Here is a 16266-nt window from a genome sequence, read left to right as displayed (position 1 = left end):
GACCCCTATGGCCCCTCCCACTGGTGGTGAGCCCATGGGACCCACGTTACCCTTTCGGGCTGTGCCCGGCCGGGCCCCACTGTGCAGGCCAGGCCACCAGGCGCTCGCCTTCGAGCCCCACCTCCAGGCCTGGCTCCAGAGGGGGACCCGGTGACCAGCGTCCGGGCAAGGTAAAAAGTCTTCCTGAATTGTTTGTCATCATAGGGGTTTTTGGAGCTGTGCTTTGTCCGGTCCCTCACCTAGGACCTGTTTGCCATGGGTGACCCTGCCAGGGGCATAAAGCCCCAGACAACTTAGCTGCTCGGATCATTGGACCACACAAACCCCTCCACCACGATAAGGTGACAGCTCAAGGAGGGGTAAACTACTATTATGTATCACAGAAACAGTTTTATTTTCTAAAATTGTTTTACGCTGCAAAATACTCTCCACTACTTTGGTCACATGCTGCATTATGGGCTGGCCTGAGCCACCATGTTGGGGCGTATTTTGTAACTGTGTCAAAGGCGGTCATCCCAATGTTAAATTGAGCACTCGTGCAAATATTGATTCAGGTGGTTGGAGGATGATAAGGCAGAGTGCTCTGCTACAGCACAGTTGCACACAGAGGGTGATGTCCTTCCAGGAAAGCCCCCACTTCCTTGTGGGTAACTTCCTCATGTTCTCTCATCTTTCCCTCCATCGGTTCTCAGTCACTCTAAAGACCTCTTTATACTCAACGCCCACATTGCATCACGTGACCGCCGAATCGGCCCGTGTGGCCCCTCTGGGTAGCTTGATGCGCACACGGCAAAATTTGTTGCTGCTCGTAGAATGCCGCGGAGATCATCTCTCATGATTGGTCCGTTTTAGTCACATGCTGTGATGATGTAATCAGCGTTCCTCCTGGTTCCACTTAGCACCTACGCCGCCGCCTTCTCGATCTATTTTGCAGCATAATTAAACGTATCATCTGGTCATCTAGGTCCATTTGTTCTAGCAGCATCTGTTCCACGGTCGCCATTGTTGTTGCTTTGTTCCTTGTTACGGAAAGGAAAGGAAAAACGGCTACCGGAAATGGCCAAAAATGCAGAGGAAACTCCACCCTGTGGCGTCCTAGCCAATACCAGCCGTAGCGACACCCCCGAGTTGGAGGAGAACTGCAGCACACTTTCAAAACAGCCCGCGTGGGTTACGCTCGAGTAAAAAGCCAAACTGCGTGCGGGATAGCCGCAGTGACGTCAGTGTGGTCGCCGTCCGTGCGAGTGTAAAGAAGCCTTAAGCTGCAACTCTCCACCCATACTTGAGGACAGAGGTAGGGGGTCCACTTCAAAGCTGATATGTCAAAGAACAGGATTCTTAGGTGCTGAAGTCTGACTGTCTTGCTGAGTCAACTCCTGTTCATAAAGGAGTGCACATGATTTTGTTTTCCCAACATGTCATAACATTTTCATGCATACTGGAAACATTCATTAAATGTAAATGTTTAACTTACTTTTCCATAGTCAAACTATCTAAAGCCTGCATTTATATGGTTATCTTCACCTATAAAAATCTTACCGATTTGTTTTAGTTCCAATCCATTAGGTCAAATATGTGTTATTTGCAGTGCTATGAATGTGCCAAGTTTCAGAACTTTCATCATTCACATTAGCTCTTCTACATAATCATTTTAAAAACCTTCATTTTAAAAGCCCTCTCCTATGGCTATTAGTGACCATTCATCTGGGGAGCCTGTAGGCATTTACATGGCTAATAGAATGTGACTCAACCAGATTTTACTCAACAACCATGTAATGTTTAAACTAGGTTAGGAAAAATCATGTGGCCAGCACAAAGGCCATTAGAGCCAAGCACTATGACTACGCCAGTTTCTGCCTAGCACCCACGTTTCTGTTGCTATCATCTCAGCACTCATCGGCGTGTTGATCTCAAAATAATGTTTGGTCAGACACATTGGTAGTGCAATTGTATCTTGCAGCATTGCAAAATATTTATGCCATTGACTCCCCCCCTGCCCCCCAAATTTGCCAACAGTGACTGGTGCAAGACAAGGACAAATTCTGCTATTTAAAGGGTGCTTTATGTAGATCATAAGACATGCCTACATAGGTGTCTCGAAAAGGATTCACTCAAACTGATTGTGCTGCACACAGCTCAAACCAGCAGACAAGCAGGCAACTAAAAAGAACCTTCAAAAACCCACACCTTGTGTTCAGATTATCCCACAGAATGAGTTGTAACTGCAACAGGATCTTGCAGGAATGAGCGTGGTGACATACAGAGTATGCTGTGACTGCGTTAAAATGTATCCGGATATGACTGAAGCAAATGAAGTTTGATCTTGTTCCTTGCTTTTGACCGAGGACGAGTGCCTCTGTGTTATGTCCATTTTATTTTATTGCCCTCATCAGTCTGTTTGGCTTTTGGTTTGTTGACTTTTCTTTCCTCTGGTTGTTTTTCAAGGAAGTGGTGAAAGCTGCATGGATCTGTGCTTGTTTGTCTGTATGTGTGCCTCAAGTACAGTCTTTAAGCCTTGGCACCAGTGGACTTTCTGTATTTGTCCTGTGGTATATTACACCATGGCAGGAGTCTTTCCATAGGAGTGGTTACAACATTATCTACCACATTACTAAAAACATGGCGTGATGGCTTACTTACAGTTTGATTAACCCAGCATAATATTGTTGTGTACATGGTTTCAAAACAATTAAACAACTGTCATTTTTTAATCAAAGTACAAATGAAACAAAGGCTATGCTCTGCATTTTTGCATTCTTCACCACTGTGGGCTACCGTTGCCACAGAATGGGACCTAACATTGTCAAAGGCGGGACCAAGAAAGTGTTTGTGGGAGGGAAACATGAATGTAAGCTTTGCATGAGAGAACCCAGGCAGAGGGCCAAGGGCAATTCTGTGATGTGCAAAGCGTTATGAAGTTGGAGGAACAGCTGATATCTCGGGCCATGCTTTTTCCCTGGTTCCCAACTCTGTGTCCAGACATCCCCGTCAAACTTGTCCTGGGAATTGGCAAACTCAACCCACCGGGGAATGCAATGAAAATAGTTGTAGAAGTAAACATAAAACTAATGGATTAAATTAAAGCTTCGGAAAAACATACAAAGACAGGAATGTGCAAAGAAACTTGCTTCCCGACCATTCCAGTTGCCTTTATGGGCAGGGAAAACTACACAGAAGTATAAATCTGCATTGTAGTTGAATAGACATTCAGAATGGTCAATAGTAGACTTTACACCGATTTTATCGGCCTGATCGGTATCGCTCGATAATTAGCATTTTATTTCAGCTTGAAATGATGAACTAAACATTTGTTGTTAAATGCCATTAATGTAACAGATGTGTTGTTAAGACTCTGCAGATGCAGGTAACATGGAAGTTGTATTTTTTCAATTTAAAATTATAAAATACTGATTTTAGAAGTTCAGGTGTGAAAAACAATCCCGTCAAAACGTGTAAAAACTTGAATCATGGGTGTTATAGTAAGTCAGCATATGTGTACTAATTGCATTAATAAATACGATGATTCAACCACTCATTTGTTGCTTTACAGTCTGTGTTTAAAACTACAGGTAAAATGTTAATTACTGATTGAGTTTTATTTTCATAGAAAACTAGGAAATTTCAATTCGTAACATAATACAACTTTTTGATCATACTGTATCGACGTAACCCCGTTTTGAGAACATCTGTTACGCTTAGGTTAAGGCTAGCTAGACTATTTATACGTACTGCATTAACCTACTCATTTTGAAACATGATATTGATGTTGATGTTAAAAATCTAGTTAATGGCATAAGTAGCCTTAGCAGGTTTTTGAAGTAGCTTGGAAATATATTGGCTATAATGTACACAGGTGGGGGATGGGTTGGAGACCTTGGAATTTCGGAAGCTTATGTATGAAAGTCTCATGACTTCACTTTCATCCTAAGGGAGGGAGGGACGCACGCACACGCACGCACACACGCACCCGTTGAACATCACAGCCTTAGTGGTGTACAGCCTCGTTCCAAAAAAGACCAAACTCAATGGATCCCTTACCCTGAGTCAAGTGTGTGACAAGACCTTGTCTTGTTTGTCCGTTTATTGACCACCCAGGTGGCGTGGAAAAAAGGACGCGTCACACAGGCGTATAATTACTCTTTCTGTCAGAAGTGAAGCCTGGAGGTCTCCAGAGAATTTAAGTCACTATATTTATGATTGTAAGAACACAGAGTACAAGGATGAAAAGAATATCGTACTGGAGTAAAGTGAGCAGAATAATTGCTTCCGGATTAATGTATATGACATTGTGTAGATATATACATTGAAAGTAACAAAAGAACGTGAAAATAAATATGTCTAAATATTGTGTCAGCAGTGCTATAGGTTAAAGACTGCGCATGCATAGACACGCCTTTGAGGCCGGTCGTGTAGAAAAATTAAGATGATTTTGCTATTTGCTATGCTTTATAAGAACATGGAATACAAGTATAAAAAGTTACTCAGTCATCACGCCTGTAAACAATCTGTTGACATATTGGTTTAGCCATTTGACCACGGGTGAGTTTCAAACGAATTGATAGAATGCAAACATTATCACAACATTTCGAGATACATATGCTATGGATTAGCCAGCAAGTGGGGTATTTTTCAAATTTAAGAATATGGTCTTTACCAGTTTTATATGAAGAGCACCATCACAACATGTTGATGTTAATGTTTTTCTTGGTTGTTGTTGTTTTTTAACACCTTTAGCAACGCAACACCTTGATACTAACACAATCATACTGCGAGAAATAAAGAGGCTAAGTTGTGTGCATACATTACCTTGGCAATATTTACGATGATAATATCCCGCTGTAGTAATTCATTGGTCTGAAGAAACTTGTGATCGAATGTTACTAAAATCAAAATATGACTCTAGAAAAAAGTACAGAAATACTTACTTTTAAAAAGTAATCAGTCTATTACAATATGATGCATCATGTAACAGTAATCTGTTTATTTTAAATAATGTAAGATCGTACTGTAGTAAAGTGGTTTAAATGCAGCAGTAGTCATGTATATGCAGTAAATTGTGTAGGAAATATGCATAAACTGTCAAAAAAGCCCCAACCCTAGTTAGTTGATAAACATGAAAAATGATTAAATATTGTAATATAGCTAACGTCACTTCCGATTTCCGGTTTAGATTCCCGGCAGCAACACAATGTCTGGTCCACGTCCCGCAACAATCACGGCACTTCCGATACACTTCCGGCAACAGATAACGACGTCACTTCCGGCTCACTCGCGGCACCATGTGGTGACGTCACGCCTGGTACACTTCCGGCAACGATGATGTCACTTCTGGTCATCCATCATTTTGGCAGAAGCTGAATCGTATACTTTTTTTTTCATTACATGTGAGATCATGTAATTATTTTATTTAGCCACTGCTGTGAAAATTAATCTAAATGTTCCATTTTGTTATGTCATTGTAGCCCCCACCTTGAAAGGCCACCCTTTTTGGGAGCACAATAATATTACTTACATAATATGTCATTATTTAATTTGGAGGGATAATGAATGGGCGGGACGGTGGCCGACTGGTTATACTCCAAATTGCCCGTAGGTGTGAATGTGGGTGCGAATGGTTTGTTGTTTGTATGTGCCCTGCGATTGGCTGACGACCAGTTCAGGGTGTACCCTGCCTCTTGGCTGGAGTTAGCTGGGATAGGCTCCAGCACACACGCAACCCTAGTGAGGATAAGTGGTATGAAAAATGAATGATTTAATGAATGAATGAATGAATGAGCGGCACGGTGGTCGTGCCCCATAGTTCTGAGAACTCGGGTTCAAATCCAGCCGCTCCTGTGTGGAGTTTGCATGTTCTCATCTTGCCTGCGTGGGTTTCCTCCCACATCGCAAAAACATGCATGGTAGGTTAATTGAAGACTCTAAATTGCCCGTAGGTGTGAATTTGAGTGCTTTGTCACTGTCATCATTTACCACAAACACACAAGTATTACGTACAATTATTTCCCCTGTCATATCTTCAAAGATGGTTTGGGAATTTCATCTTAATTGAGCAAAGAAATAGTATTCTGTCTCTGGGGGCTAATATTGTATGTTCATAACTCTTGACAGAACTTTCCACTTCGAGTTTAGCTCTAGGCGTAAGTTGCACCCAAAACTTTGAAGTGATCAGAAACATTCCAGTAGGGGTAACTTGACGTGTTCTAGACTGTTACCTGGGGAAAACAAAAGCATAGTGATGGCAGTTATTCTTGTCTTTCTAATGGTATACAGAAATTTTAAAATCAACTTGTTCTTTCATGAATTCTCATCCTCCTCAATTAGAGTATTAGGAGTTTAGTGTTCGTGTCTTACTTATCCTTTTGAATCAGGGATTGTTTCATTCTATCAGAGCAATTGATATGATTATTATCACAGTTATCATCAGTAGAGGTAACCCTTAAAGTAGTGACATTTTTCACTTCTATACTCTCAATCACATTTTAATGAAAATACTGTATGTGTAAGGTTGTCACTTTAATATGAAATTTGGGGAGGAAACAAGATGTATAGGATCGGTCAATAAGGAAACGTGCACAATCTAAGTGTCAATGTTGATTAATCCGTGACATTGTTAAATGGCTACTCTGAGTTCTGCCACATACTCATGAATAAGAAGAAAAGAAAAACAGTTGCCATTTATCACTAGACAGTGGACTTAACTGTACACCTGTGGCAGTTTTGTGGCATGCTATCTGTGTAATTGCCCACTATTATCCGAAGAATCACAGGACGGCTCTCTTTCTAGCCAGAAAATAGTTTAGTAACAATTGAAATAATCCATCCATCGCTTTTCAACGCTGCTTATTCTGGTTAGGGTCGCGGGGCGCTGGAGCCTATCCCAGCTGACTTCGGGCGAAAGGCGGACTCCAACCCGAACTGGTCGGCAGCCAGTCGCAGGGCACATATAGGCACGGACAACCATTCGCGGCACATTACTCGTTTTTATGATCGTTAGACGCCAAAATGGGAATCACAATTAAATTTCGATTAATCGCCCAACCCTAGCATACGAACAGAACCAGGGACAAAGAAGCTTAACTCACTTAACTTACTCAGGTACTTTGGCTTTTCCATGAGATGAGCTGGCATACTTAGCTATCCAGAACTGGTGACTAGTTTACAAAGAACGACTGTATAGCGTGTTAGCTGAACCCTTGCTTTTAGTCAATAAATTCCAACCAGATTAGTCAACAGGCCACTGTTTCTACCCAGCGCATCTTGCATACCTTGAGGAACATTCCATGAGAAATAGAGCTGCGGCCCTGGAAAAGGTTTCTAATCCCACTCCTACCAGTTAGGTCAGTTTATATGACAACAAAAGGTTTCAGCAATTATTAGAGAATGTTCTGGGCAGGGGATGGATATTGCTGGGGTGTAATAATACTGGGAAAGCACCATCTATGAATAATCTGGAAGTAGGAGTTGTGAAGCTCACCACATGCATTGATTTGGAATCATCTTTATGTTGTCTAATGCACCTTTGCCTGACCAGGAAAATCATGTCTACGCTAACAGAAGCAGTTGTATCCCTTGATATTGAATTGAGTAAATGTTACATTTGTATTCCTGGGGGAAAAAAAATCTATGACAGCACACATGCAGGGCAGCCAACCTAGAAATAAAGTTCTCAAGTGGAAGGGTTGGCATGGTAAAAAATGAAGGGAACATATTTTAATGTAATATGATATGAATAGGGGCACGGTGGACGACTGGTTAGAGTGTCTGCCTCACAGTTCTGAGGACCGGGGTTCAAATCCCGGCCCCGCCTGTGTGGAGTCTGCATGTTCTCCTCGTGCCTGCGTGGGTTTTCTCCGGGCACTCCGGTTTCCTCCTACATCCCAAAAACATGCATGGTAGGTTAATTGAAGACTCAAAATTGCCGAAAGGTGTGAATGTGAGTGCAAATGGTTGTTTGTTTATGTGTGCCCTGCGATTGGCTGGCAACCATTCAGGGTGTACCCCGCCCCCAGCCCGAAGATAGCTGGGATAGGCTCTAGCACTCCTGCGACCCTTGTGATGATAAGCGGCTCAAATAATGGATGGATGGATGATATGAATACAACTTTTAGTTCGGTGTTGGGTAGTGCTGCACAATTATGGCCAAAATAATTGATTATTTGGATCAATATTGTAATCACGATTATTCCTCATGTTTGAGAAAAATCTTTATTTCTATTGAACTACTTTTTAAAAAACAATATGTAACAGTTTTCAGTGCAAAATGAATGAACTAGCTGAGACGGCCAACTTCAAAAGCTTCATATATTACTAGATTAGACATCAATTCCATTTTAGGCTTTAACTTTGAAGTTGGCCCGGAATGCGGTGCCGGTGCTTAACAAAGCCTTAACCATAAACGTTCGCCCCCTGGTGGCTGGCTGACTAGGTTGCGGGCACTGCTGCAAATTAAGCACTTTTCGTATGCAGCAGTGCCCGCATTTCGAAATGTAAAAATTTGCCGATGATCAGGCTTATTTAATCATATTCCAAAATCTGTTCTGTGTGCTGAGTTTCACTGGATGAAGCAATCATCCACTCATTCATGTTCTGTAGTGCTTATGCTGTTCAGTCTGTTAGTCATCCACAAATAATGTAACGTAAGTGACTCAAATTTTCCATACTTATTTCTGTTCTATGAAATCATCTGTGTTATGTTAACTTGACCCTTTGTGTTCAGTGCGATTGTTTTTTTTTTGTTTTCCTTTTAGGGAAACATTTCAACCTAGTGGCCAATTTTCTGAAGCGCCACATCAACCTTCGATGTGTCGTCAAGCAGCACCATGGTGGTACGTGACCTATATGTTTTCAAATCAATTTCCACTGAATCAGAAATGGACCTTTCAATGACTAATGTGCAGTGCAATTTCCCAGAGAAAGACCAAGTCATTTGGGCTCTACATGTTGATGTTTCTCCCCCTCACTTATTTTTATGTCCTGTCTCTACCTGCTCTGGGTGATGTTGGGAACCAGCAGACATTAAGTGGTTCCCGCGAGAGGCCACTGTGAGTCAGAGCGAGAGAAATTATCTGAGTGCAGTGAAAATGTAGCTTCATGGCCCATGTAGTGTCTGTGATCCTTAACCACCTTTTCATGGGACCGACACAGCTCTCTCTTCCTGTCAGTAAAGTTAATATCTGATCCCTCGGGGAGGGGATGTAAAGACAGTACTGACCTGCTGCAGACTGAGATGATGGCTTTCTCAGCAGGTCTGTTACACATCAAATTGGTCAGTCTTCTGGGGTCATAAGTTGTCTAATTGGGCCCACAATGATGTACGGTACATTGTTGTCAGGTTATTTACATTTTTTGTCTGACATTATACAGGTCTGTTTAGCCAGTTATTCTCATTATATACCAGAAGACAAGTAATGTTATGATGTCATGTAAATATTTGTTCATAAACATCATTTTGAGACCTTTTAAACTCCATGTCACTTGCATAAAACAACCAGGATTTACTGTAGATGAATGTTATTCTCAAATAACTTCATCCAAAATGAATAGACATTAAAATTATTTTAAACTAAAAACAATAAATCTAAGGTAGTTGTCGCAATACAGTTTAGTTTTAAATGATGGAAAGTATCACTCTCGAAAGCTAATATTTCATGCTCATAAAACTTTGCAGCTATAGCCATACACTGTCATTTTCTATTTATTCTGAGGGAAAGTAACCAGTATTGGTTTGTCCCTACCACCACAATTCCTTCTGTCTGACATTGACTCATGATTAAAGCTGGGACCACAGTATTTACTATTGTGATTTCTGTTACTACTTTCCTTGCCTGCAGAGTTGCGTGTGTTTCCTGAGCGCTACGTTGTGTGTATAAGCCGTCCAGAGGATGCCGCAGTGCAATATACAAAACCAAGCTCAACCACAGTGAGTGTTGTTTATACTATATTTTCTCTTTCAGGCGCCTGGCAGAAGATACTACAAAAAACTCGAGTTGCCAAGCAGTGCTGTCATTTTATATATCGTGGTCTATCTAGACAGGGGGTAAAATTGACAGATAATTGGAGTCAGACGTTTGAAAAAAGTCCCTCCTGCCAATCACCTGTGCCTGTCTTTTTTTTTTTTTTTTTTTTTTAAAATTCAAAACCTCAACATTACTGCGCAGAAAAAGAGGATGACGCTAATTGAAAACAGTTCTGCCTAGGAGTGACTCTGTGTACATGAAGATTGAGGAATTTGCACCCTGCTTAGAAAGCGGTGGCAAGAAACAGCAAGGCTGTTATACATGAAGAAGAGGAAATATCATTTCACAGTGTTTTTGCTTTATTTTACAATCATATAGGCACTCACCCCAAGACACACATGCATACACAAGGGAACACAATAAGCAAACTATCATACTGTAGCTCAAACAGTTGAGGGTGCTTTAATGCAAGGATCTACGCAGCAACCAAGCTCCATATTTTGAGCAGATCTCACACATGATAATGTTCTCCAAGTCAAGAAGAGGAAAATAAAATCAAAGAAAAAACAATAATGGGTGCGGAAATAATTTGAAATTGGCCTGGGCAAAAATTATTGGACCCATGTGTTAATATTCTTTTGTACAGTCTGCTGAGGCAGTCATTGTAATCAGATGATTTCAGTCAGTTGAGACATCTGCACCGGTTGACAGGTATTTTGCCTCATGCATGCATTTTCAGTGCCCTCCGCAGTTGGAGATTTTAATCAGATTTAGAGCTCATCATATTCTTCTTACTTTTGGATGTTTTTTCGCTGTGTGTTTTGGGCCTTTATCCTGTTAGACACGAGCGGACAAATAACCTGCAGCTGAAATCAATCTTGGCCGCACATTTAGCTTCAGAATACCTTGAGATTTGTACAGATTCAAGAGAATCATGATCTGTAAAAGAAAGAAAATGAACACTAAAATAACTTAAAACTGCTGAGACAAAATGCTGGTTGACATACCACAAAACATCTGGGAAAATGTCATTTTGACAGATCACATCAGCTCTATGTTTACAGATGCAAAAATGAAGCATATAAAGAAGGAACATTTATTTTTATTACTTTTGACAGTTTCAAGTTATTTCAGTGACTTTTTTAACGCAAGGGTACCAACAATTTATCCTACATGTGTACATGCATAAGACATTTCATAATATACACGGTAATAGCCAACTGTCCATTCACCCCATGAATGTCATAATCCATAGCAGAATACAGGATACATGGGACCTATAAAAGTCATCTGTGTTTTGAATATACAATACATACTGTAGTCTGTTTTAAAAGAAGAATTTGGCAAATTAAATTGGCTGAAGTGAGATATCATGTGGTTTGGTTGCAGTATTTTCCTGTTGGAGTGCATGCAGCATGGTTGCACTCTTGCCAACATCATAAGCCCCTCAAGTTCTTTCTTGTCCATTCATATTACGGATAGCAATCCTTTGGCCAGTGCACATTTGATCTCAAACTCCCCAGTGTATTCTGAGAATTACTGGTGTAGCTTCTCACCTTGGCACTCACATCAAGGACAGACATCGCTCCCATTACATTCCATGACCAACAGCCTGCTGCTTTCTGTGAGCTTTTTTTTCTGTTGTTTCCCTTTGAAATGTCTCTGCACTCTCGGCAGTTTGGCCTTCAATGAAAGCGGCGATTGTAATATTTTTAGTGGAGCACAGTCATCAGTGAAAAGTTCAGTGTGTAACCAATTTTTCAGTTCAAGGAGGCATTGCTCTTGATGGCATTCCCCTCCCCAGGATGTGGTTCTTGGGCTGATACAGTACATACAGTGGAATTGAAGAGTAGGAGTTTTGTGGTGGACCTCGCACTTAACTAACTTCCAACATGGTTGTCAAAACAATTGCTTATGTCACAAGCCGTTTTCTCATGTATCTTTTCAGTGTTGTTAAATATTTGTTGAAAACAATTCAGGGACATTTAGAGTTGCTATAAGGCTTGTTTGTCGTGCTGTCTAAAATTAATATCGTCTTTTTGTGGTCTATATCTTTGTTAAAGCAAGACAAGTTGTCTTTATATCCAACGGTATCTCTGGGCAGTTCAATCCTAAAGGATGCCTTGTGTTTGAAGGAGTCCGTAAAGCCCTTGAACAGACAACAACACTGCACTGGCGAGGTGCACTTGCAAGACAACTCCAACTGCGTGTGAATTTGACAAAGTAAATTCATAATTTGGAGTATACAGTATACTGTACAATGTACAGTTTGGCCCAAGATTTGGTAAACTGGCCAACATTTAAGTCAAAGTTTTTATTTTACAGTGATGCCTCATTTATTGCGGGAGTTAGGTTCTGGACCACCCCCATGATAAGTAAAATCCACGATGTGACGGCCATGTTTTTTTAATTTTTTTTTTATTTAATCTCCCCAGTCCCACACTTATTAATCTTACCACACTATTATTAACCTCGACCATACTCTTATGGCTTCAATATTTGTTATTTTAAAGTGTTTATTACATCAACCTTGTAATGGCTGATGCATTTGCAGCCAAATATCTTGTTGCATGCTCTTTTTGTATTTCCTGTATCCACTATTCCTGCTGAAATTATTCAAATTTCCCCATTATGGGACTAATAAAGGATATCCATCCATCCATTTTCTGAGCCGCTTCTCCTCACAAGGGTCGCGAGCGTGCTGGAGCCTGGCCTAGCTATCTTCGGGCTGGAGGCAGGATACACCCTGAACTGGTTGCCAGCCAATCGCAGGGCACACAGAACAACCATTCGCGCTCACATTACGGGCAATTTAGAGTCTTGAATCAACCTAGCATGCATGTTTTTGGGATGTGGGAGGAAACCGGCATGCCCGGAGAAAACCCACGCAGGCACAGGGAGAACATGCAAACTCCACACAGGCGGGGTCGGGATTTGAACCCCGGTCCACAGAACTGTGAGGCAGACGCTCTAACCAGTCGGTCACCGTGCCGCCTAATAAAGGATATCTTGTATTGTAAATATTATATTAATGTACTTTTAACCTCATAGGCCCATTTTCTGGTACTAATTCATTTCTGGAGGCACAGTGTGTTGTTTCTATGTGCCCTGCGATTGGCTGGCGACCAGTTCAGGGTGTACCCCGCCTCTCGCCCGAAGATAGCTGACTTAGGCTCCAGCACGCCGGCGACCCTAGTGAGGATGAGTGATGAGGAAATGGATGGATAATTCATTTCTGGTTCCGGTCCCTGTGTGGCTGTCTAGTGTTATCCTTGTATTACAGCATTTTCTCTCTCGACACTTGTTAATTTGCCTGCTCTTCAAAGTTGTTTACTCTACACTATAATGCGGTTCCAGCCAGAGCAATGTGACAGGTGTACTGTATCACCCAATCACTTATTTTGTTGTTTTTACGACTACATGTGACGATAGCTTAGCAATTCAAACGTTCGTTTCCGTGGCTCAGCAACGTATTTTGCTGCAATATAGCATACAACAAGCATTCCACCCATTCGCCTCCGCAGCTCGCTATCGTATTTAGCCGTGTTAGCTGTAGCTCGTAGGTAGCTGGGGGTGGCGCATACTATCATGCAACAAGGATTCCCCTTAGTACCCGAACTGCGGAAAGCAGCAAGGTTGGGCAACTGTTCAATGTAGATGTGCTGTTTTTTTATGTATTTATTTTTACAAGATCGTGTATATGACTGTGCATTGGCTGTGGCTTTAGCTTGCATCTTAACAAAATCCGGTTTTGGCCGGGGTTTTTTTCGGTGACAAGTCTTTCGTTCCTAAACCGAAAATGCACTCTTATGCTATTTTGGGCCGAAACGCTGTATTTCGGCGGCCGAAGGTTTGGTGCATCACTAAAATAAAATATTGTATTGTCTTCCAATGATACACGACGAGAAGTTAGTCTATTTATCTCACGTTTATGGACAAAGTAATGAAACATTCATTCTATCTGTACTGTGAGGCTCACAGTGTGAGCCATAACCCTCTGTCAGCGATGCGTTCAAAGACTCAGAAATGTCAGTGCTCAACACGACTGCGCTCTTGTACTGTATTGTACATTATGTACAGGTATTTTATTCTTTATATTTTTTAATTACTTTTCTTTCTTTTCTTTTTTTTTAATGTTTAAGGCTAGAAAAAGCTTATTTTACCATGACAATTAAAAAACTAAGTAAGGAAATCCTGTGACAATGTGAATTATCAGCAATATAAATGTGATTTTTTTTTTTTTTTTAAATCTGTGATGCACTGAATCCGCAGTGAACAGTGATATAGCTATAGGTTACTGTAACACAAATATGTGTTACAGTAACTATGTTGTGTTAGTACAGTAACTAATATGTGTTATCTAGCCTAACCCTAGCAGCAGCACTGTCTGAGCTTAGTTAATGGCTGACAAATGAGACAATCAATTTAGATTTTAGAATGCCGTTGATTAAGAGAGCTTCACACTTTGACAGGGATTTCAGCAGTTGCAGTGCCATGCATGAAAGTCAAAGACTTCCCCTCTGTGGGGGAAGTCTATTTTGGTGGATTCATCTAAAAGTAGGCTTTACACGATCAGGAATTTTGGGGCCGATTAGCAAGTTTAAAAAAACAACGATAACCGATCCGATCACAAGATGGAGCAATGTGTCTATTTAAATGACTTGTTCATTTACTGTATATACTTGTGTACTGCATACCGAGTTTCTTTAAAAATATCTTGTCAGGTCATGTATTCTAATCAGTCAGGTCAAACCAACATTACAACATGACAGAAATAATGGGTGCTGACTTACTGTAATTAAATTACTTTATTGTAATTAAATTAATTCACACACATTTAAACCTTAGAGCATGATTCGACAGAACGGCGGTTCAACCGTTAAGGGCGCTTTATACTCCCACGCTCGCACGGCCGACAACGCCCGCATTGCATCACGTGACAGACGAATTGGCCCGCACGGCCCCTCTGCGTCACTTGGCGCGCATGCGTTAAAAATTGTTGCTGCGTGTAGAACGCCGCAAAGATCATCTCTCGTCATTGGTCTGTTTTAATGCTGTGATGACGTACTCAGCATGCCCCTTGCTTCTACATACCATTTACGCCGCCGCCTTCTTGATCGATTTTGCAGCATAATTAAACGTGTCATCTAGGTCCATTTGTTCTAGCAGACACTGTTTCACGGTCGCCATTGTTGTTGTTTTGTTCCTTGTTACGGAAAGGAAAGGAAAAACGGCTACCGGAAATGGCCAAAATATGCAGCGGAAACTCCATCCTGTGGTGTCCTAGCCAATACCAGCCGCAGTACATTTTCAAAACTGCACGTGCGGGTTGCGCTCGAGTATAAAGGCAAACTGCGTGCGGGATAGCCGCAGTGACGTCAGCACGGTCGCCGCCCGCGCAAGTATTAAGAGGCCTTTATTGCTAGCACTAGCTTACTGGGCTACATTGCGTTTTGCTGCCTGCTTGCGAGCCGTATCGTATTATAAGTACTTGAACATACCTCAATCAAGCCTTGAATTAGAGTCCTCTCCCGAGCACCAGTGACCACCAGCACACATTTTCCGCCATTTTGTTCTTATAATACACACGACGCGATCCATTGTTGTTGTCGTAGCCATGGTAACGAGTGTATCCGGTCCCATTTGGGTTGACAAGATAAAGCCCAGTGATTGTAAAAAATGGGATGCGGATACATGAGTTTATTCCAGTAGTCTAACATAGTGGAATCGTGAGAAACCAAATTTGTCTTGTTGTCTTTACGTGTTGTCTGTCTCACACCGTTTACATGTTTTTTTTTTTTCTTTTCTTTTAATAACTCTCTTGGCTGTCAGATATTTACAGTACTACATCAAAAGACATGCAACAAGGCTAAAAATAACCAGCTGTTGGATTCAAATATACTGTCCACGATGGCGACACGGAGTAAATGTCAATGACGTCAATGATCGGATCGGCGAATTATGACAATAAAGCCGATCAGCATAAAATGCTAATTATCGGCCGATACCGATCAGGCCGATTACATCGGTGTAAAGTCTATCTAAAAGCACTTGAGAAGTGCAGCTATTGGGACACTCAAGACACAGACTTTAGTAAACGAGTTTCCCTTGACCTTTCTACACTCTAATCCTGTTTAAAGAGTTGCTCCTATGGTGAGTCAGCACCAGCAGTGGGTAGGGCAGCATGGGAAGGAAGAGCAAGTGTTTAGGATTGTGGCCGTTGTTTTCTAGTCTGGCGCAGAGTGGGCAGCGGAGGTGAGTGGCGTGCTGGGCTGCAGTTTGGATCAAAGGCAGAGCAGATGTGTTTCCA

The 16266-nt window shown here is 41.5% G+C and overlaps 1 protein-coding gene across 1 annotated transcript in view; it reads left to right on the top strand.

The window, feature by feature from the left end:
* The window catches only part of slx4ip (SLX4 interacting protein), a 42002-nt gene that overhangs the window by 19046 nt on the left and 6690 nt on the right, over positions 1 to 16266 (top strand). The window contains exons 5-6 of the mRNA XM_061690693.1: positions 8748 to 8825; positions 9831 to 9919. Coding sequence (XP_061546677.1) covers positions 8748 to 8825; positions 9831 to 9919 — 167 coding nt within the window. The remainder of the gene's footprint in view (positions 1 to 8747; positions 8826 to 9830; positions 9920 to 16266) is intronic.

Source organism: Phycodurus eques, chromosome 11 (assembly GCF_024500275.1).
Source record: "Phycodurus eques isolate BA_2022a chromosome 11, UOR_Pequ_1.1, whole genome shotgun sequence".
In the NCBI taxonomy this organism is placed as follows: Eukaryota; Metazoa; Chordata; class Actinopteri; order Syngnathiformes; family Syngnathidae; genus Phycodurus; species Phycodurus eques.
The sequence above is the reverse complement of the archived record's forward strand: the minus strand, read 5'-3'. Positions and strand labels throughout refer to the sequence as shown.